Genomic DNA, 22766 nt, shown 5'->3' on the forward strand with positions numbered 1-22766 from the left:
AGATAAAATGTGCCTTCAGTAGTGACTTGCAACAGGAACCTCATCTGTTGCAAACACTTTGAGCCTTCCTTATTTCTCAGAGAGGAAGTATGTGGCCTGTTTGGCAAATGCTGCTCTACATGACAGCGTGAACTTCACAACACACTCATTCGACCGGCTGCTCCTCGACTTGATCAGCTAAACCTTGCTGGCAGCATGAGAGCAGTACTATGACTACGGCTTTTTTCAGAAATACTGCAACCTGGAATGCCATGCCTAGCATTTAAAGGTAACCACTCTGCTGTGATATATTTTACATTATCTGCGTACGAGACCAAATGTTTCAATTTTATTTATGTACAAGGGTGTTCTGTTTCATTAACAATGGCAGTATTCAGACCGTGGATTTCAAGTACCACCAAAGGCAGAAAAAGAGGAGCCTGCCTTGATCCTTTTTATAAGGAGTGGTACTAAAGACAGATAGGACAAGGAGTATTTCTACTGAAACCTAAGAGTAAGATAGATGCTTAGGACCTTATGCTGAAGCAAACTGCACTTCACTATAGCCAAAAAATGATTAGTGGGCTTTTTAATCTAAGTGTTAGAAGTGTGCATAGTGTGATATTTCTGTGCTGTTTCATGTTTGCATGTGTCTATGAATTACTTTGATGAGAGTATTATGTTATTCTTTCTAAGTGCAAAGGTGCACAAACTGCCTCAAAGCTGAAAGGATGTTCATTTTGATTAATGACAAATTAAGGGAAATTCACACAAAAAAAAAATACAGTTTCTGAAATCTAAGTAATTTTGCTTTTTCTTTCCCCACATGAAAAAAACCAGGATGCCAGTGCTTTCATTTTCAAGCTAAATGATATTCAGATATTACCTGTTAACTTTATTGAGAATTAAATTACAAAACATTGGCAATATAGATGTGAATATCAGGAAAAAAAAATAAAATTTGGTATAGCATCTCAGGAATGATAAATGTTCTAATTTTACTAGACTACAGTATTCCTTGTAGGAGAGCTTTATTCATGTGCTTATATTGCATTTTTATTCCTCTTAATACTTTAATTTCTTTATATTAACTAATTCTCAATCATATTAAATATAACTTTGAAAAAGTTCTCAAAAAGTAGCAGAATTTCTCTCATGTTCCATGCTATTTAACTGCTGCAGAAGCACGTTTTCTCAGAGAACAAATTCTGCAAGAGGAAGTTATTACTTTATGTATGTGCTGCATACAGGAACAGAAGGGGAAAATTGTACCACAGGTTTTGGGGTCACACAGAGTAGGTCACTGGAATTCTAGTCTTGACAGGTGAAGAATTCATATTTATTGAGAGTTCTGATAAATAGGACACAAAGCAGGTCTGGGACTGTGGATGTTTCCTCATGTTCCTTTTGGCAGCAAAGATCCCTGAACCCTACTAGCTGTGTGTGCAAACAGCCACATTACCACCTCTCCTTGGACACTGTGTGCACAAGTGGAGAGGGGAGAGGAGGAAGGACCAATGCTTGGAACACTGCAAATGTGATCTTAATAGTTAAAACCAAATTTTCATGCAAGCCTGGGGAGGTGGCTGGTGAGCAGGAGAGCTGCAGGTAGATTTTGGTTCCTGGCAGCTCCTCGGAGCTGAGCAGCAGCTGCACTCCACACAGGGTTTGGGGTAGATAAGACACAGTGAGTTTAGAGTCTATCACTTCTCTTTACTTCTTCCTACATTATCCTAGGTGAACTGTTTTCTTTGGATCTGGCATAATTATCTGCTTCTGTGATAGAAAGATGGCACTTCTACTTGAATCCTGAACTCTGTCATCAAGTTCAGATATAAGGAGCAAAGTTTTTACAATGAGGGGGGTGAGACACAGATTGCCCAGAGAGGTGTTAAATGCCTCTTGCTTGTAAGTATTCAAAGCCAAGTTGGACAGGGCTCTGAGCAACCTGATTTAATTGCAAATGTCCTCGCTTATGGAGGGAGGGTTGGACTAGGTGGCCTTTAAATGTGCCTTCCAACCCAAATTATTCTATGATTCAATAAGGTCAAGTGAGATGCTCTGTCCTGAGCAAATTTGCTTTTTCAGAAGATTATAATTTAAAAAACTGTTACTGTTATTCTATTGATATCAATGAAAATAATTAATTCATGAGATCTTGAAAGCTTCCAGTAAGTCTAATTTTGCAGAGTGTCTCAAAATTTCAGAAAACCACACAAGAATTTATCATGCAGCGACAGAATGGATTTGTATTGTGCTGACAATAACACAAGCACAAGCTACTTAAGCCATCAAGTTCCATCACTCAAGAGTAAAGCACATCATTGTATTAGAAATATGACTAATTTGTACATTCTTACTCTAGAAACAGTGATATGCCATTGCCATCAAACAAGTAGAAACAATTTTTGCCTGCCTTATTTCAAACAAAATGTCCATGTCCCATTTTCAACATCGGAAGGTGTGTCATACCTCAGAATATTCACTCCACCACCTTTGACTGGACTATAGGAACCTTTACCCATGTGCATAAGGACAAGTGGCTTTAGTAGCAAAACACAGTCTGATGTCTTATTTTCCTTTTCTCCACTTTGGTTAAGTGACTTAACAGCAAGGGTCAGAGCTTTGCATTTTTTATTTTTACTGAGCACTTCTGTTATGAATCTGGAGAGCATCTTGAACTCTCTGTCCCTTTCATGAATTTCTGCTACCAATGGTAGTGACAGTGAAAGAGCACGGAAAACGCAATGAGAAACAGCAAATTGCCACGCTAACGACGGCAATGCCCAAGACGTCACCACTCTTCGCTGCACTGAAGATATTTTATAATGTTTGCATTTTCCACAAGTCAGATTCTTCCACAAGGAGCTGCACATTATGCCCTGGTGACTTCTGTGGTCCTTTGACAATAATGGTGCCTGGTATGGCAGAAGGGAACCAGGCTGTGCTCTGCAAAAATACAAAGTAGGAACTTGCCTTTTTTCCAGTGTTTCATCCCTCTGGACTTGACTGTGGTTTAATTGCAAATGTTGTATAAGCAGCATTTCATACACTTCACGTATTTCTAAAGCAGCATTTAGAGTTTAGATCCTTAAACACCATCTAGAAAAACATAAGTGCCTTGGTGCAATGTTCTGTGCTTTTAGAAAGATTGAAAGCCTGCATTAAAACTTTCAGAAGTCTTTCCACCATGCACAAATACCACATATCACTTTCCAAAGAGACCAAGGCACACCTGAAATTAGGAGTAGAAAAAAGGCCACTGTTGCACAAGCCTGACACTTGAAGGATGACTTGCTTTTCCAGCCCTCAAATAACAAAACCCCACATAAAGTGGTACTTAGAGGTAGGACTCTTCATTTTATTCTTTTTTCCAGATTTTTGGGATGCAAAATTCAAACAATTCTCATCTAAATACCAATTGCATGTGTCAAAATTATAGATGGACTTAAGATGTTTATGCTGTCATTCTTGCCTTCTATCTGGAACTGCACATTTTTGGAACCTGCAGCTTAGATTCTATACACTGAGGAAGATTTGAGCTTCCCTTTTTAAATTACTGCAAAAATGTATCCACCAGAGCACAGAGCTCAGCAGAGGTTATCAGTCCAAGTATTTATCTCACTCTCCTGGCTGACATTTTCAGCCCTGTTGAGCTCTCTATTGCTGTGCCCAGGAAATTTTTCTGGCTAATTTGAAGATGAGCCATGAACATCTATAATATCTGTAGCCAAAATACTGGCTGCAGTACAGCTACTCCTACAAGTTTACCTCTTGTTCTTTATGGAATAAAAGTAAGGAAATTGTTCAACAAATAAAAATTGGGTCTTGCAGAAAAATACTCATAATTAAATCAGAAAATTATGATCTTGAAAGCAGACATTGCCTGACAAAGTGAATTCTGGTTTCAGGTTTAGAAATTTAGGTACATTTACATGGAGAAAGAATTTTTTTGTTCGTTTTCTATCAAGAGACCTTTTTTTTAAAAAAAGTGAATACACAAGTAGCTTATTTAAATTTAAGGGTGCTGTTTAATGCAGCTTCTAGATTTCTCCTATCAGGCAACACATTTTTGTTCTTGTGAAAGTCGGTTTCAGATGCTTGTCAGGAAGACATTGGCACAGCTGCACCCTCCAGATGTGCCACAAGCCAGTTCTGAGTGCATAAAGTGAAGGGCTAATGTGTCATTTGGCCAGTGAAATAGAGAATTCTAGCAAAGAGCCTTTGGAAACAACACTAAGAAGCTTGGAAAGCAGATGAGGTGGAGTCAAACTGTGCACTACCATCTGTTCTAGCACATAGCTCCTTGCATTTGATAAGGGACGAATTTTCCTTGCTTCGAATGGCATTTTATTCTGTAGGATGTCTTCCTAAACTGTCTGTAAGCCGTTAAAAATGTATGGTATTAATCAACATACTGAAATTCTGCCAAACTTATTCCAAAAGACAATTAGCAGTAAAGTCTTGCTGATGTTAGCAGTTCTGTTTTTCAAGTTGGACATCCCTCCACCTGACCCTCATCAGGCTCTAGCCTGTGTAAGTGAAGAGTAGCACACCAAAATCAGTAATCTTTGAAATATTTAAGCTAGAAAAGGCCACAAGATGCAGAATACTCACACAATGCTGCTAGAGATCTTATATTATAAGAAATTATAATTTTCACAGGGCAACAGACAGAAATATATTTTAAAAAAATAATTACCCATCAGCTGGTGGTGTTATTTTGCATTAATGTACAGTTTTAAAATAGATATAGCTTTTTGTCTTCTGCCTCTGAAAATATACCATAGCATGATACTCTTCCACATTCAAAATATTTATCTCTTTGTCCTCTGCCAGAGAGAATTAGGATGGCTGCAGCAAAGCTATGAGAAGGAACTATTCCTCTCACAGTATTTAGTTCCACAATTGTCTGATGTTGCTTCTTGTACATCCACCAAAACTTTTTAAGACAGGTATCTGAAGAATTTGCACTGGTGGCTTTATGCAGGAGGACTGATTTGAGATCAATCATTTTTTTATGCAAGGTGTTTCTTAAAAAAAATTGCCCACGTTTGCTGAGGGCACAATGGTGTCAGAAAAAAGCCCAAACCTACCAAGCTGTGTTCTTTGTGTTCAGTAGTAAACCAACATAATATACACACAGCACTGAAAAGCAGGGACATCAGTCTAATTAGATCCTTTGTAGCCTCAGAACCCCAAATGCTGAAAAATCATTTTGTGTATGAAATATATGGGCACAGCTCTGCTGTTACTTCCTATTGTGCTGAGGTACTGGTCATGGAAACTTTTACTACATCATGTTCTTCTGAGCAACTTCCCTAGCTGTGGTTTTCTGCTATTCCCCTGATAAAAGCACATAAGTGGTGAGAGTTTAGCAAGTATGTAAAACTCTTGCATGAATTTGACACCAGAGTTCTCAAAAGCAAAACTGTACGTTTGGAGACGCCCAAACTAGGTCATTTCTCATCTGTTGGCACAGCAGGTGTTACTGTGATGTTAAATTTCAATGTCTGCTTTGATTTAGTTCCGAAGAACTTGGACAGAATTAGCAAGCACAATGGGAAATGCTGTGAAAACTCCAAGAGCATCTGAGGAAACAAACACGCCGAGCCAAGCGGGTGAGCACTCATTTCGTTCCTTTCAAGAGAAAAAGATGTTGACGATATATGATAGACTCAGCCATGTGTCTTCCTTCACCCACCTGACAAAAGCAGGCAAGTTCATGGCTGCTGTGGGAGAAGGAGGGCATCCACCAGACAGTGCTTATATTTAGCTACGTTTTAGCTCGTTTTCCAAGAAGCACTTTAATTAAAAACCCCAAATGTTAAACATGTTATTTGCTGGAGCTCCTTGAAAGACGTTCCTTCCAAATCAGAAAGCATTGAAGCACTGCTTCTGAAACTGGGAAAGCTGTGTTTTGACATAATTGCATGCGATATTTTATACAAATTTGTTCTTGAAATTTGGAGTTCCTTCATTTAAGGTTAAAAGTTTTAACGATGTATTGCATTGAACCTCATGTCCATCTACTGCCAGATAATTGCAATAAAAGTAGCACACAGCCAACCTGCCACCAGATTTATCCATTAAGGTTATAGAGGAATAAAAGTTTCACAGGGCAAGCTGCCAAAGAATACAACACATCTGCCCTCTGCATCCACACGTGAATAAATCAGGTTGCAAATCCCTCCCTGCCTCCTCTGTAGGCTGGTAGAGGTCATGCATTTGAGGGGGAAAGAAAGAGAGATTTGGTGATAAGCTACTGCAAACTGTGAGTGGGTGGGTGGAGAGCCAGTAGAGCCTCAGCCCTCATGGTCACTAATACAGGCAGCTGTGCAAGAGGTGCAATAAATCACTCCCCAAAGGTGAAGAAGAGAAAGCTTTTTTGGGTTTTTCCTTTGGGTTTGGGGTGGGGTTTCTTTAGTAGTTTTGTTTTTAATTTTGGAGTTTTTCTATGAAAGATTTTCCAGTTGGGCCACTAATTATTATAAAGATAGGGAATCAGCCTGCTTTCCTTTTTGCTGCAAGGAAACCCAGCCCTGTTCTTAGTATGGCTAGGAACTCACTGAGATGGGCAGCCTTGCAGTCCTAGGTCCTAACATAGCAGAGACCAAAAACTACTCAGCATATTGCTAAATTTTTTTTTTTTTTGTTTTGTGAAGAAGAGTGCTTTATGCTGATATTCCCAACAACTGCTAACACAAATACCATATGTAAACACCAAAACAGTCATGCACTCACTCAAAGCAGGACCTTGCTGATGAGCAGGCCATGGCTGTGAGCAAGTTTGTACTGGTCTTACACATGCTAAAAGTCAGGATTTAGCAGGGCTAAAAACAACTGCAAACCTTTCTGTGATGGAAATAGAACACACCCCTAAAAGATATCTCTGCAATACCACAGCAGTTACAAGGAGAAAATATCTATCTAGGAATTCAGGACTCAATCTTCCTGAACTTTCCTACACACCTAGCACATCTAGAAGGGGGTGTTGTTAGCCCTACCTGACCTCCTGCTACCACCTGAGGAGAGAAAAATCTCCTGTAGTTGCAGTGGCACCTGCCAAGGCTGTAGGGATATTTCAGACACTCTCACAGCTGAAATTGCACTAGATACCCATGTTTAATCATCCAAAGGCAGGGGTGTTGTCACAAAAAAGATCAGTGATGGGACACCTCTCCTATGAGAAAAGGTTGAGAGAGCTGGGCTCATTCAGCCTGGAGAAGGCTCCAGGGAGACCTTATTGCAGTTCTCAGTACTTAAAGAGGGCTTGCAAGAAAGATGGGGTGGAGTTTTGAGTAGGGCTTGTTGTGATGCAACAAAGGATAATGGTTTTAAGCTAAGATAGGGTAGAAGGGTAGAGTTAGACTAAATATAAGGGAGAATTTTTTTTTTATAATGGGTGTGGTGCAACACTAAACCAGGTTGCCCAGAGAGGTGGTAGATTTCCCATGTCTAGGAACTTTCAAGGTCAGCGTGGCTGGGGCTCTGAGCAACTCAATCCCCACTCATTTCAGAGGGTTGGACTAGATGACCTCTAAAGGTCCCTTCCAACTCAAACTACTGTATGATTCTAGGATTTATCAGCCTGAATAGCTCCTTGGATCCAGCTATCCCTGGGTCAGACCAGTATCTTTCATAATGGCTTAGATGTTGCTAATGAAAGTTACAAACATCAGTGCTGTCATCCAAATCCAATGAAAAAAGACTTCTAAAAATTAACCTGGCACTAAAGTGTGTGTTGGGGTTCATCCGGTGAGTTTGTATCTATTTGCCTTCTGTGCAGATCAAACTCCAAATCACATCACAAAACAGAAGATTTCCAGCAGGCCAGTAACAGACTTGATTTAACTGAGGTGGAGGATCCAATCCATGGACTTTCAGTAGTTGAAATAATTATTAGGAGAAGTAGGTTTGACACTGGCTCATTTCAGTGAGACTAAATAAAATGAAGGACTGAAACAGAAGGGCAAGAATGAAAGGAAAGAGTTTCCAACAAAAAGGGGAAAGAAAATAGATAACTGCAGTTTGCAGACTTGATCTGTTGTGTTCGTCAGGCCCCTATGAGCCCCTTGTGCTGCCTGAAATTTGCACTGAAAACAAAACTTTGTGCTTTCCTCACCAGCAGTGTGCCAGTCTTGGCCCTGAGAAAGGGAACAGTGCATGAGCTGCATTTCCCAAGGAGGCATTTGGACCCTGAAGATAACTGCACCCCATCTGCTCACACACTGTACAGGCATTCCTGGCACAGTGCAGGGACTGACAACAGAGTAAGCAAAGCAGCAAGGGGTCATCGAGGGTTGTGAGCCCCTGTGTGTCCTCTTTTGGGACCATGAATACAGGATTAATCCTTTTGGGCCGCACCTGCACAAGTCTCAGTTCCCAAGCTGGCTGGTTTAGATCTATCTTGGGTACCAAAGTGTGACTCTGCAGCCACACCTTGTGGTGCTGCACAGTCTCCCAGACACACATGAGTGCCCTCCTTCACCCTCTCTGGTGCATCCCAGGCCATAAATCAATATTCTGCTGGCCAGTAAAGCTGGATGATGCATGGAGCTGAACTCCAAACAGTTCATTCCCATTCCAGACATGGACCATGCCAGTGCACAGCACAGCAGATTTTTGAGGGCAATGAGCTGGATCTGGATGCTCTGCCTATGCTCTTCCCACTCTAATAATGCTTCACAGTCCATTTCCCAATGAATAAGTCGAAGTATACAATATTCAGTTTCACACTCTGCAAGACATGCGGGTGTGAAGGCATCTAAAATTAGCACGTATTTCACATTCATTTCCTACTCCTAAAAACCACCCAGAATTAACAACTGATGCAGTGGAAATGGTTGTGCTTCGATCTTTCCACTCTAACTTTTGAGTTGTTCCATTTCAGATGTGACTTGCACTGTGGAGGAGAGTTTGTGTTAGATAAACTCAGGCAAATCTTTTTTCTTTTACATTTTGAAAGACCTCGACAGATCAAATCTATTAGATCACTGTGCAATTTACGTGTGGAGAAAGTGCATAATTTGTTTAGTTCCTGTTTCCAGGCTTTTGTGTTTGTAAGGAGCTGGTATGGTTCTGTGAAAAGTTGTACAGCGTGCTGGGGTATTTTGCATGACCAAAAAACCCAGGTTTGACTTAAATACCAATCAAAATAAAGTGAAGAGTGAGGGGGTTCATTCCTCTCCTTACACTTTAATATAACTGAATGTAGTTTAAGAGGTAACATTTGCATGGATGTGGAAGATAATCCTCTGATATATTCCTTCCTTTACAGAACTGCAAATTAACATGCAAAATTGAAACAAAAATTAATATAAATATGAAAGTGTAAGCAAGGTAACACAGGTCTTGCTAGAGTAGACAAAAAGTCATCTACCCCACAGTGCATAACGGAATGCAAATGACCAATGCACAAGGAAGGAGAGCAGAAAAGCACTTGTTTTTCACTCTTTCACTATAGAAACAGAATATTTAAAAATAAACACCCTAATTTTTTAAAAAGGCATCGCTAAAATCATTGTCCTTAAGCTAAAAATAATTATATTCAATGTAGCATTATATGATGTTTTATAACCTGCAACGAGAAATTAAGTGATGGCATTTTATCCCCACTTCACTATTTTTAAAATGCACCTTTCTGGGCTGTATTTTTTCTAGTAGTTCTAGGTAAAGCTTTTGTTTTCTCAAAAAAGACTCAGTGCCAATGCTTAGGTGTTACTAGCCTCAGGTACTAAGTAGCTTCACAGACAGGAAGGTGCCACTAGATTTTCCACAGAGAACAAGGAAACCATCAAGGGTTTAGCACAGAATTTCTTCACTAGGGTAGAACTAAGTGTAAAATAAGTTATTTTAGACTAATCACAGTGGTTGGCTGTACTGGACTAGTTCTGTTTAATTCAGTGACACTAATCAACTAAGAAAATCATGGCAATACCAATTCTAAACACACTCTCAAAATAATTATAGAATGACTTCGGTTGGAAGGGATCTTAAAGATCATCTAATACCATTCTCACTGCCATGGGCAGGGATGCTATCCATTAGATCAAGTTTCTCAGACCCATCTAACCTGGCCTTGAACACTTCCAGGGATGGGGCAACCACAGCTTCTGTGGGTAACCTGTTGTGTTTCTTTTCTTCATGTTTTCTTCATCCTTTTACCATTATCTCTGTGAGTTGTTTCTAAGGCCCTGAGACACATAGCTAAAAACACAGAACATTCATTCAGGGTGCTGCACCTAGGTTTCCCTCAAAAGCTGTCTTCCTTAAAGAGAAGCTGGCAACAAGTCTATACTAAATGAGAAAAGATACAGAAGTGTTTCTATATCTCTATCTAATTTCTTTATTTCCAACCCTGAATTCACACCCATTTTTGCACATGTTGGGCTGCACAGAGTGTGTGCAGTGTGGAGGTCAAACAACCACTGCAAATGTAGTGCTAGATGGTGTTCCTAAGGATCAGGGTGCTGATCCTGGTGGAGGCAGAGGGAAGCTCTGTCTCCTGTGAGACCCTGGAGGGTACTGAGATGTGCAGAGAGGAGGAATGCTTCCAGGAGAAATGCAGGCAGTGTATGGCACGATCCCTTTTACCAAAACTTGTGACAAAGAGCTCAAAACACCCAGCATGACACATTTCTGAATCTCCCAGCTGTCAGCATTTACTGGGCACCACAGATTCTAGCAGGATGAGAAGCATTTCATGTTTGATAGTCCCAGCCTTGTGTAAAGTGCTCCATCCTTCAGAAACCCAGGAGACTCAGCCCTACACAGGGTGCAAGTCCCAGATTCATCCTAGCTGATGAGAGCTTTTCTCATCTCTTTTCTGACCCCAGCTCTGCAAATTGCTGTTGTGAAATGGTTTCAACTTAAACACCCCTGTGCCTGTTTGAAGCTCTTGTACAGTCTCTGTGCAATGGTGAGACAAAGGGCAGTGGCTGATCACAAGCTGTTTTAGAAAGTGATGGAAATGGGCAAAAATGTCCATGCTCTCATTCACCTTGATCTAAACTAGTGTCATACAATTATCAGTGCTGTAAAATTATGAAACAATTCATAATTGTATGAAACATGCATCTTCCTCTTCTTAAATAACATGCTACAAAATGTAGCTGGAGGCATTTAGAGACAGTAGCATTAACCAAACTGGCTTATTTCCTAATACTATATATGATTACTAATTATTTTAGTTTCAAACTGAATATGTCCTTTAAATATGGTAATTGCTAGAAAAAGTGGTCTAAATTTAGTTTCTTACAATTAACCACATGACTTTTTTAATTTCTAGTATCTTCACAGTCTTCTTGTAAATCTATAGCTTCTTCTTTAGCTCCTTATGTTTATTAAGTGATATTTCAGAGATTTCTTTTCTTCCCCATTTGGCCTACTACATAAAATCTATCATACTTAAGGAAAAATACATTTTTGTCTCAGAGCCCTACTTTTGCTTTAAATTACTTTTCTTTCTCCTTTAACAGGTCAGGAGAGTGACTTCCTTGCTGTTCTCTATGACTACCCTTCAGCAGACATAAGCCAACCTATATTTCACGTAGGAGAAAAACTACGTGTGCTATCAGAGTAAGTTGATCAATTTATTTTTAAATTAGGTTTTATTACAACTGAAGCAAAGCTCTGTTTTATGTGCCTGGCCCAAACTGGATGCAGTTCAGCAAAATTAACTGAGTTCAGAATTTTCAAGGAAGGATGCTTAGCCAGAGTGTAAATTTCCATGTAGTTTAAGGATTTGGGATTATAGATTGTCCTTTGATCCATGGATTTCTCTTAGATTTCTCAAGATGGATACAGACTCTATTCTAAAATAAGATTCAGAACAACTCTGCTTTGAAAAATGATTATGAGAAAGTGTTCCCCAAATGTAATGCAAAACAAAGTAAGAGCCAAAATAGTTTGAACCACATAGAAAAATAATTCTGAATTTCTTCATGTCAAGTGTGTCTGTCATTTTCTCCCTCACCCTTTGTCATAATAACAGCTCCATTATTATTAAGTCTTAGAATTTCATACCCATTTAAGGAACTAAGGGTCCTCAGACTCAGACAATACCACCAGATAAATTTTCTGCTGATGGAGAGCTCCTCTAAACCAGGGGGATTCCTCTCTGCTAGCTCCTAGCAGTATAAACCCTGCTGCAGTTTGCAGAACATACATGACATGCTACAACTGCTTTATCTTGGAAATTCCATCTCAAAGCCTCACTCTCAGATTCCATCAGCTACAGGCCCTCATATCAATGGGAATTACATGTGTGTAATGCCTATGCCCATATCAATGGGAATTACATGTGTGACATATTGTATGTACACGTGTGCTCCAAAGTACAATCTACTGCAGGAACAGCTTCTAAAAGAATAGGCTTTGGCAGCAGAAGTTTCTGACATGTTTGTCTGTTGTGCAGTCATCAAGGCAAGCCTTGATGGGAATTTTCCTCTTATTTTGAATCATGAGCTTGTTCACAGAAGACAAGACAGTCCAATGCTCTATGCAAACCACAGTGTCCTGATGAAGGACCTGTCCTCCCCTGCCTGGGTATGTGCCAATGTCAGTAGGAATTGCTTGCCTGCAGCCTTTTCTGCTCATAAGCTGTAATTCTTTTTCCAAAATCATTCAAAGAAGTAAAATATAGTAAAAAGGAAGAGTAGCATTGCATGACAGCACAAGTGATGAGGAGTCACCACGGAGGAGTCAGCATGTACTGATTTTACAACAGCAGCTTTTCAGCCTTCTGCCAAAGTAGTGATGTGTAGTGGCAGTCAGGCCCACCAACCCTGCCAGGAGCAGGACATATGGAACCACCACAGGAAATGCAACTCCTCACAGATATTTGTGACTACTCTGGGTTGGCAGAACTGTATAAGCACCACTGGCACAGTTCCTCACTCTCCACACTGGGCAGGCACCCTTCATTACCAGATGAACCACATTTGGCTGGCAGTAGTCAAACCAAATGTCCTCCAAGATTCTCCCCAATCTACATAATTTCTGTAGCTCATGCCCCAGGAGAGATGTACTGCTTTGGGATTTTTATACATCATAGGGATTTTTCAGTGTTAGTAATATTAAAGTTTGGAGGGAGACAGATGACGAATCTCTCAGTTTTGTTTTTGTTTTTTTCTTATTGAAATTCTTGGTTCTGTCTAGGAGAGTTCTGGGGGGGGGGGGGGGGGAAAGACAAAATTACCTAAAATTCTTATAGATAAATGCATTTCATCTGGAAAACCAAACCCAAAACTTTTAGGGGCCCTGAAATTTCCAGCAGTAGATATCTCCCTTCTTCCCTCAGCACAGACAATCTGGACCATGGTCCTAGCAGCTCTAACTCATGACATTTAACCTAAGTGATTTCAACACAGCTGTTCTGACACACACTGAGACTCTGATCTGCAGTCTAGACATTGTTTTGGGAGCATTTATATGAACATCCACAAAAACAGCATTCAAACACAAGACACAGTTATTTGGATTCAAACTGTTAAAGTGAAGGTGCAGAGAACCCATCAGTCATCAGCATCCTTGTAGTTCAACTAAAGCTCTGCAGCATCCCTGTGAAAATTCTTGGTACCCTGTATTTCTGAAGGGATTCAAGAGTCAAAGCCACAATCCAGGCATCACAGCAATAACTTAAGGTATATTGGGGAAAATACATATGTCTGCAGCTTCAGCTATAGGGTCTATTTTATTTGAGTCTGGTCTGCAGCTCATGGAAGACAAGGAAAAGAGCAAACCACAAACCAGGTTCTGTTGGACTGACAGCCTGTTCCCAAGCAGACAGGCTCCATTTCCCAGGAACCTCTGCCCTGGTGTTACAGGGCTGTCCAGACACAACACACTCAGCTGTAAACTGAATATCTTGGACACCAGTACAAGCCTAGCTGTGGGAAGGCAGAGCACAGCATGGTTTAACCACTGAGAATTTATCCTTCCTCTTTCAACTACAGAAAAATATTTTATTACTCACATAATTTAAATGGAACAAATTCAGCTTATTTCTGTGTCCAAATTTAATTCTCAAGTAGGTTTAGAAATGGAACTACTCTAAATGAAACCAAACGAGGTTCCTTTCTGAATACATAGTTTCAGGAGCACACACAGAAGGTTGCAGGCTAATCTGTCTATCTTCACTAACTTCTAAAAGATGAGAAACTCTGAAAATACATCTGAAAATATCCCTTCTCTTGCTTTCACACAGTGAAGGAGGCTGGTGGAGAGTCCATTCCCTTACGACAGGTCGAGAAAACTATATTCCAGGAAAATATGTAGCAAAGGTTTATCACGGGTAAGTAAATGCATTTCCATAGCCTTTCACCACATTTTTACATATTCTCCTCTGATTACTCAGTCACAGTCCAAATAATGCCAATAGTGACTTGACAGACAGAAATTTTATTTATTGACAGTCTAAAATATATCTTTTGAAAACTGAGAACCTCAAATCCACATATAAATTTAGACTAAGTGAAAAGGAAAATTCATCTTTTAAAAGCTGGAAAGAGCCAAAACCACCTCAAATCGCATATAAGATATTTAATATACCTCTGTTGCATGGACTGATCTCTAACTTAAAGAAATTGATGATGTGGGCCTATTTAAAATGGATTTTTAATATTTACATAGAGTAAAATTTTAGCTAGGTTTGCTCATGGAAAATAGGCCAAAAAGAAAAAAATAGAAATGCTAATAAGTCATTCAAGAATGTAAACTTTCTCACTGAAAAAACTAAGGAAATTTCAGACATTTCTTGTTGCCATAGACACCACTCAGGAAAAACAAAAAACCATTAAACAACACACTTAAAAATTTTCTGGCAAATGTTTTAATACCTGTTTAATTTTAAGGATATGAACTGTGAATGTCACTGTGAACTATGCAAGTGCTTAAATTTTACCATGTTTTTACATCCTCCTGAAACAGTGATGCTGTCCCAAAGGCAGGGAACAGATGTGGGGTAATGGAAGCTACTGTCTGAAACATCAATGACAGCAGACAGGATCAAATACATGAGAACAACTTTAAAACAGAATTCCAGTAACTCTAGAACAGCTGAGCAAGCCCAGATGCATGGTGAGACACTTGCTGTGGCAAAACATGGCAGTGCACCAAGTTATGGTGAAAATCTGTAGGACTAATTTCACTTTTCCTTATCCACAAAGCCCATTAACTTAAATGGTTGGACTGTTCCCTAGAAGAAGCAAAATAATTGTCATGTATTTGGTGCTTATTTATAATACAACTTGGGGTTAAAAAAAGTGGTTTAAATGAAAAAGAGAGGTTTAACTAATGCCTCAGATGTGATTAATATACCACATGAATCTGTCCCCAGAAATACAGATCAAAGCAGCTCAAAAAGTTTTGTTTTTTCTAGTAAGTCCAAACCTTTTCTTAACCTCACAAAGGTTAATGGAACTCAAAACCAACAAAAATTTCTCCATAAACTGGGGAAATATGCCTGAACGTGGTTGAGAGAATAACTATAGAAAGCCACTGTGTTATTTTTACAGTCACTTTTCCTGGCTAATGCAGCACTTTCACAGCCACATGCTGCTCATTGTTTCAGTGGTGTCCAAATTTCAGAATTTGTTTTTTCCTGCTTCACAGCTGGTTATTTGAAGGCTTGGGAAGAGAAAAAGCAGAGGAACTTCTACAGTTACCCAACACCAAGGTCGGTTCCTTCATGATCAGAGAGAGTGAAACTAGGAAAGGTGAGGCCATAAAGACTTTTTCCCTCTTGATCTCAGTCATTAACAGTTTTACAGTTCTTTAATTCACTCCCTGTCCTGCTTCACATGGATCAGTCCAAATGCAGGAAAGGTGCATAATGGGAAGCCACCCAGTGCAGTGTGCCAGCCTTTACCAGTCACCTACTGGAAACAGGGTTATTGATGGCCATGGAAACTTCCACGGGCATCAGCACAAACAAGACACAGTTGTTTAAACACTATTATTTACTTTGGTTGCATGCAAACCTTATGAGGCAGTGGGACTTTGAATGAAGGAAAAGTCACAGCTTTGCCTTGGTCCACAAAAGATTGATTCAAGAACTTGTAAAATGCACACCAAGTAGTGGGGGTGGTGGATAAGTGTGCTTATTATATAAACGAGGGAGATCTTTTACTTATTTTTAAAAATGACTGGCCTTTGATTTTATTTTCTTTATTTTGCTACATGGGAATTATGCTGTATCAACTTTATACTTTTATTTTCTTCAATGGGGACATAGAAACAGAATAATAGAATGCCCTGGGTTGGAATGGACCTCCAGGGATCACTGAGTCCAACCCCTGGCCCTGCACAGGACCACTCCAAGAATCTTACCATATGCCTGACAGCATTGTCCAAACATTTCTTGAGCTCTGTCAGGCTTGGTGCTGTGATCACTTCCCTGGAGAATCTGTTCAGTGCTCAGCCACCCTCTGAGTGAGGAACCTTTTCCTGATATCCAACCTAAACCTTCCCTGACACAACTCCAGGCCATTTCCTTGGCTTCTGCCACTGGTCACCAGAGATCACAGGTCATCAGTGCCTGCTCCTCTGCTGCCCCTCATGAGGAAACTGAACACAGCCATAAGGTCTCCCCTCAGTCTTCTCCAGGCTGAACAAATTTCCCATGTCAGCATGCTGTCTTCCTTTTCTCAAGCACCAGAACACATTCTAACATCATGTTACTACAGATAAAAGGGAATAATGCATCATCTATTCTGACCTCTTGCATACCACAGGCCAATTACTTTCTAAATATCTGTAATAAATTCAAGAAAATTTAGTATTGGCATTCAGTCCCTGGCAACGAATGCTGCAGAACAGTTCTTAACAAAGAAACAGGAAAATCCAAGTGGCCATCTCCTGCCATGACTGCATTATCAGGTCTCAGCTAATACCTTACTCAAAGCTGACTAAATCAGAATACCAGCCTGTGAATCTGATCTCCCTATTCAGTGGAAGGCAAACAACTTCTGTAAAGGCCTATTTCTTTTACAGCATTTCAAAAGATCCCATGCCAGCAATAATAAAGGAAAGGCACACCAGAAATTTAAATTTAACCAAAATCTTGAGTCATGTTGTATCCTTTATAATATTTGTGTACATATATAAAGTATAAGTACTATATAAGATGGCCACTCAGTTTTTTTCAGCTATTTTTGAGATGTTTTGAGTAATGGCATCACTTACAGATCTTAGAGATTCTCTATTCTGCTACAGATACCCAACCAGAACTGCAGCCCTTCTTTGGTGTAATTATTCCTTCTCTGTCTCCAGGGTTATATTCCTTGTCAGTGAGGCACAGGCAAGTGAAACATTACAGGATCTTCCGCCTCCCGAATAACTGGTATTACATCTCCCCACGGCAAACCTTCCAGTGCCTCGAAGACCTTGTCAATCACTACTCAGGTAAAAATAAATGCAGAAAAAACAGATTTTTTTCTATCAAATTATTTCTATCAAATAAAAGATAAACTATCTATCAAAGTAAAACTATCTATCAAATGTCCAGAACAAAAAGTTTTGCCTATGTCCAAGACTTGAAAATACTGTGCAGAACAGGCAATGGAAAAAGTTTTGGTTTATATATTTTACTTTATTTTTCATCCTAAATAAAAATATGCTGCCATTAACAGTGTAACTGAAATCAATACAAGAACTCAGCTAAATAAGGCCAGCTAGGTTCTGTCTGTATCAATGTCTTGTATGATATCGTGTAGGGTATTTTATGGCCATGACAATAACACTGCTTGAGCCAAACACCAGGGTCTAGCGGTTCCACAGAGAATTCCAAATTCAGTTTGGTGGTCAGCACAGGCCAGGGATGCCCAGCCCCTCTCAGAGCACAACTAAAGTCAAAGTGTGACCTTACAAAAGCATTCAGCTGTACAGAAGCCATGTACACACAGTTCTGGGCTCCAGAGACAGATTGCAGCTCCTGCCTGACTCTGTTTGCCAACACAGAGATCTCTGCCATTCATTTATTTGCCTTTTAGGCAGACAGATAGCTTCAGAGCATGAAACACCAGGCTCTCTAATCACATTTCTTTAAAGAATCACTACCTTATCTGTAGTAGAAAATTTTCAGAAATGTTGGAAACTTCTTCCCTATCACTTTAGAAGTATATGAAAGAATTTATCAGCAGTACTCATATCAAGAGGCTCAAGCTGTTAGCTCAACTGCAGTCAGCTGTCACTGTTGCTGATATCACTCCAGTGGATGACACCTTTTCCAATGACAGTTTCCCAGATTTATGGCAATTTAACCTGTATCAGAAAGGTAACTTGACAAGTGACACAATTAAGTGGCTGCACTTGCCATGCATCATAGCGAGAACATTCGAAAATGAGGAAGGAAATTGCAAAAAACCTAATTGCCTGAAAGTTACAAGAGAACAACAGGTTCTGTACTTTAACAAGCAACAGGTACTCTGTGATTTTAAAAGTGTGAAGTTACCATAACTAAATATTTCACAGATAAAATAAAAAGTGTGATGACCACTGATAAACTGAGGAGAAAAGTCATTCACATTCAAAACAAGCAAATGAAACTTTCAAGTCCAATGATATAAAGAGAAGAGTAAGAATTTGGACAGGAGATATGTATGTATTTACATGTTAGCTAGTTGACACCTTTCCCCATTTAGAAAGAAGAAAAAAATTGAAGCCTAAAAACTGGGCTGGGGCAGAACCCAAAACTTGTAACAATTAACATTTTAACTTGAGTTATAAGTGTAAGAGGAGACAGATTTAGGTCTACTCCTTCCCTCACCACGAGAAGATACAGAATTTCATTCTGAAATAACACTCAGAGTCTGAGAACAGGAGCATTTAGCCATGATGTTCTCTACTTGGGCAGAAGATTATCTGTGATGTTCCTTGTGGAGCAAGAAGAGTGTAGAGCACAGAAACATTGAAGAAGTTAACATTTGAACCTCAATTCACTCCACAGCCAGAAGAATAGGTATGCACACAATCCAATCTGATCTTTTTTACACTCTGTTTGCATGGCTGAGACAGTAGGGAGCAAAGCAGAACTCACCGAGGGCTCAGAAAAATTTGGTTTAAGTTTCTGCTCTGTCACAAAATTCCTTCTAGTCTCTGAGCAAGTCATTTGTCTTATTGTGTCTCAGTTCCTCACTTGTACTTTATGAATTATACCCAATGAAAAATTAAAATGCAAAGGTATGAGGAAAGGGAAAAATTAAGCCTGTATTACTGTGTCCTTGCAGAGAAGACACAATTATTGACTGCTATTGCTGGGTCCAAAACTGTTTATTTGAGCATGCATCAGGGAAAGAAAACAGTAAGCAAAGATTAACTGTGTATTCATTTTCCTGTTCAGAAGTTGCTGATGGTCTCTGCTGTGTCCTTACAACACCTTGTCTCACCCAGTGCACTAACAACAACACTGTGACGAATCCAGTTCCTCCTGTGGTGATGCGGAATAAAAATTTCAGCTGGAGAAACATTCACAGGTACCACATTCAGCACAGGCTGCCAGAAACAACAGGGGTGTTTCCCAGCCATGCACATACTTGTGCTTGCAGCACAGAAGACATAGCTATTTATTTCCTTCTCCTGAAAGCAGTTTTAAAGCTTGGACAATCTGACATCAAGCTAGCCCATGAAAACTAAATGCTCAGCTCACTAACTGATAATCTAGGTTTAATTTTGAAAGAAAGTGCAGCTAGCATTCAATCCTTTTCACCATCCAGCTATCAGTGGGCTCAGTCCCTTTGGGTCTCCTGAGTCCTTTCAGCAAGGGGCAGGAGTAAGGGCAGGGTCACAAAGGCCAGGGACACCCAGCAGTGCTGGTCCATCCCCACGGATGTGCAGTGGCTCACAGGTGAGCTCCCCTTTTTCACACCCCCAGGAAGCAGCACAGGTGCAATGGACACATTGTCCAAGAATAAACCTTTCCTGTCGTGTCTCTCTCAACACACAGCCCAGTTCATGAGATTTCTAATATCACCACTGCCACAAGAGAAAGTAGGTCAGGTTTCAGAAGCTGGGGAAACAACCACCCTCAGAAACAAAAGCACCTTTTTACTTTTGAAGGGTAAATTTCCCTTCAGTACTCTTCCTTCACAAAACATTCATGTGCTTATGAAGGCAAGAAAATTTTCTGCAGTATTGAGGTCATTTTTCCTACAGATTAAGAAGAGAATATAGATGATACTTCCTTTTCAAGTGCCAAAAAATATTTAGATATTACTGTTGTACTCTTTTTTTGAGAAATGCTAAGTGACAGAAATGCTCAGTGATTTATGAGGCAAAAATGTTTTTATACAACAAAAATAGCTTTATTAGTTTTAAAAACTGTTCATATTATCCCAAGAGGCTCAGTCCAAGTAGCTGAAATGGTAACAAAACTTTGTTATTTTAAAGGCTGGAGGTGACTGGAGATACCAAAAGCACCCTGGCAGCAATGGATGACTCTTGCCTCAGCTATGGCCTGAGGGAAAGCATCGCTTCCTACCTCTCCCTAACTGAGGATGACAACACTTCTTTTGCAAGTGCCAGGAAGAAGAAATCCCAATCTCTCATATACACAGGGAGCAAACGTAAGAGCGCTCTTCACTTGCCACCTACATACTATGACGACTAAATATAAGACAAACAGGAAAAAGCCACAAACTGACGAGTAAGAAGAGAAACCAGAGCATGCTGTGGTCCTGCTGTCCTTCAACAGCTGGGAAATACAATCAGCTAAGCTGCTGACCAAGTGTCAGCAGTGCTTCTGCATTTCTTCATCTGAATGTTAACCAGAGACCCTCCCAAGGATATTTCAGCCATGGTATATGCTGGGAATGTCCCCAGAGCACCAGAAGTGGTTCACAAGCTGGACAAACTGAGACAGACTCTAAGTCAAAAGCCAAGTGGTGCAGGTGACCCCTCAGCAGGGGCGATGCCCAGCATTGTACAGAGGTGTACAGGGAAGGACTAACTGCAGCTCAGGAACTTAAATTAAGTCTTACTCTGGTATTCTCCACAAGGCTCAAAGCCTTCTTTACAGAACCTATCTACACTGAAAAAAGGAGCATTTTTCTTCTCAAGATAGACTTATCCATTGTCATCGAGAATGGGTCAGAAAGACATCAAAAACTGCAGGAAAGTATCTAACATCTGCCATCAAAGAAACACCTGATTATAGTGACTCCACACTTATCTTTTAGGAGAAAAAATTAAAATCACTGACTTTACAAGTGGCATTTTATTAACTTGCTGGATATGTCCTGCAGTGCCATAAAATAGTCACAAAATTAGAGAACAAGCTTAATTCACAGAGAAAAGCAGTTTCTGCTTATACCTGAGATGGGAGCTCGGGCATATCCAAACATGTAACTCGACTACTCATAGTAAAGCAGATAAACAGAGAAAAAAGAGAGTTCAATTGAAAAGATGTGATGATATTGTGCCTAACTACAAAGGTTGGCTTGCAAAGGTGTGACCTTTTAAGTGTACATGGAGATATTTTAACTTTGACTTCTGAAGTCAGCCACATATTTATGTATAATATTTATATTAACAGCAGCTTTTAAAATAATTAAACTAAGGGAAAAAATCAGTAACTGTGGATGTTAGAGATATTTCCTAATTTCTTGTCTGACTAGAGTTATGTCAAAAAGTAATTACACTTTCCATCAAACCACTTAAGGATTAGAGGATTTTTCTGAAATTTCATTTATTTTTTACAGGTATGTAACCTTTTTTAAGTTCTAAAAGACAAGTAGCATTTTCCTTTGAGTGATCCAAGGGTCACCCTTGTCTGAATGTGTAAAATGCTGCAACCTATGCTCTCAAGGTGAGATAGTTTCAATCCCATATTCTTCTGTACCTTTTTGCACTGATTTGAATAATGAAAATTTGGAGAAATAGAGAATTTAAGAGGTTATATAAATATATATATATATAATCTCTGAACACCTCTTAGAACAAATTATGTGTTATTTAGATCTTGTATCAGGTCATTTGCACTAGCAAGAAAGGTTCAGAGATCAAAATATTTCACAGCCTCTTTAAGCATATTTCAGTACTTAAAGAATGAATGTAATTTGTCTGGTAAACATTGAATTCCAAAAAGCAAAACACACTCAGGAACTCTAGGCATTTGTATAATCTGATTACTATTACTGATAATCAATACATTATGGTGACTGCATTTTATCCATGAAATGTATATGGGGAGCATTTCAGATTTCTAAGTCATGACTTGTATTTATTCATTAAAATAATATTCAGTAGTTACTTTGTGTTGCTTTTAGAAAATGGAAAACGTGGTGTGCAACTAGTACCAGCACCCAGCCTTTCAATGCTGGCCAGAAGGCATTTTGGATGGAAGGTGACAAAAGAATCCCAGAGCCCACAGGATTGGCAGCACTTGGACACTCTCTGTGAGAAGGAGATAAGATGTTCTGACAATGACAAGTTGAACAATCACAGACCAGTTCAGGGTGCAAAGAACCCCCAGGCATCCTCTGATCCAACCCCTCCCCGTTCCACCAGGGCCACCTTGAGCCATTTGCCCAGGACCAGGTCCAGAGGGCTTTGGGATACCTCCAGGGATGGAGACTCCACAGCCTCCCTGGGTGACCTGTGCAGACACTCTGTCATCCTCACAGCAGTGACATGATAAAGTGACAAAACCCAAAAACCATAGGGATGGCTGGATTTCACAGATGGTTATGAGAAAATTCTGTGAGGTCTTGCTACTTTTACAATTAACTGAAAGACTTTATTTGGCACCTTTTGGGAAACATGAGCTTGAAGGAGAAATTACACCCCCC

At 39.8% G+C, this 22766-nt stretch overlaps 2 protein-coding genes across 2 annotated transcripts in view; one reads left to right on the plus strand and one right to left on the minus strand.

The window, feature by feature from the left end:
* The window catches only part of TG (thyroglobulin), a 144440-nt gene that overhangs the window by 38175 nt on the left and 83499 nt on the right, over positions 1-22766 (minus strand). The gene's annotated exons all lie outside the window — the stretch shown is intronic.
* On the plus strand, positions 29-22223 carry SLA (Src like adaptor). Its single transcript, XM_023921544.2, has 8 exons — positions 29-268; positions 5507-5600; positions 11460-11559; positions 14189-14275; positions 15595-15698; positions 17254-17385; positions 19322-19454; positions 20368-22223. Exons 2-8 carry the CDS (start codon positions 5540-5542, stop codon positions 20585-20587), a joined length of 837 nt encoding a protein of 278 aa, XP_023777312.1. The 5' UTR covers positions 29-268; positions 5507-5539; the 3' UTR covers positions 20588-22223.

Source organism: Cyanistes caeruleus, chromosome 1, assembly GCF_971803275.1.
Source record: "Cyanistes caeruleus chromosome 1, bCyaCae1.hap1.1, whole genome shotgun sequence".
NCBI classification, from domain to species: Eukaryota; Metazoa; Chordata; class Aves; order Passeriformes; family Paridae; genus Cyanistes; species Cyanistes caeruleus.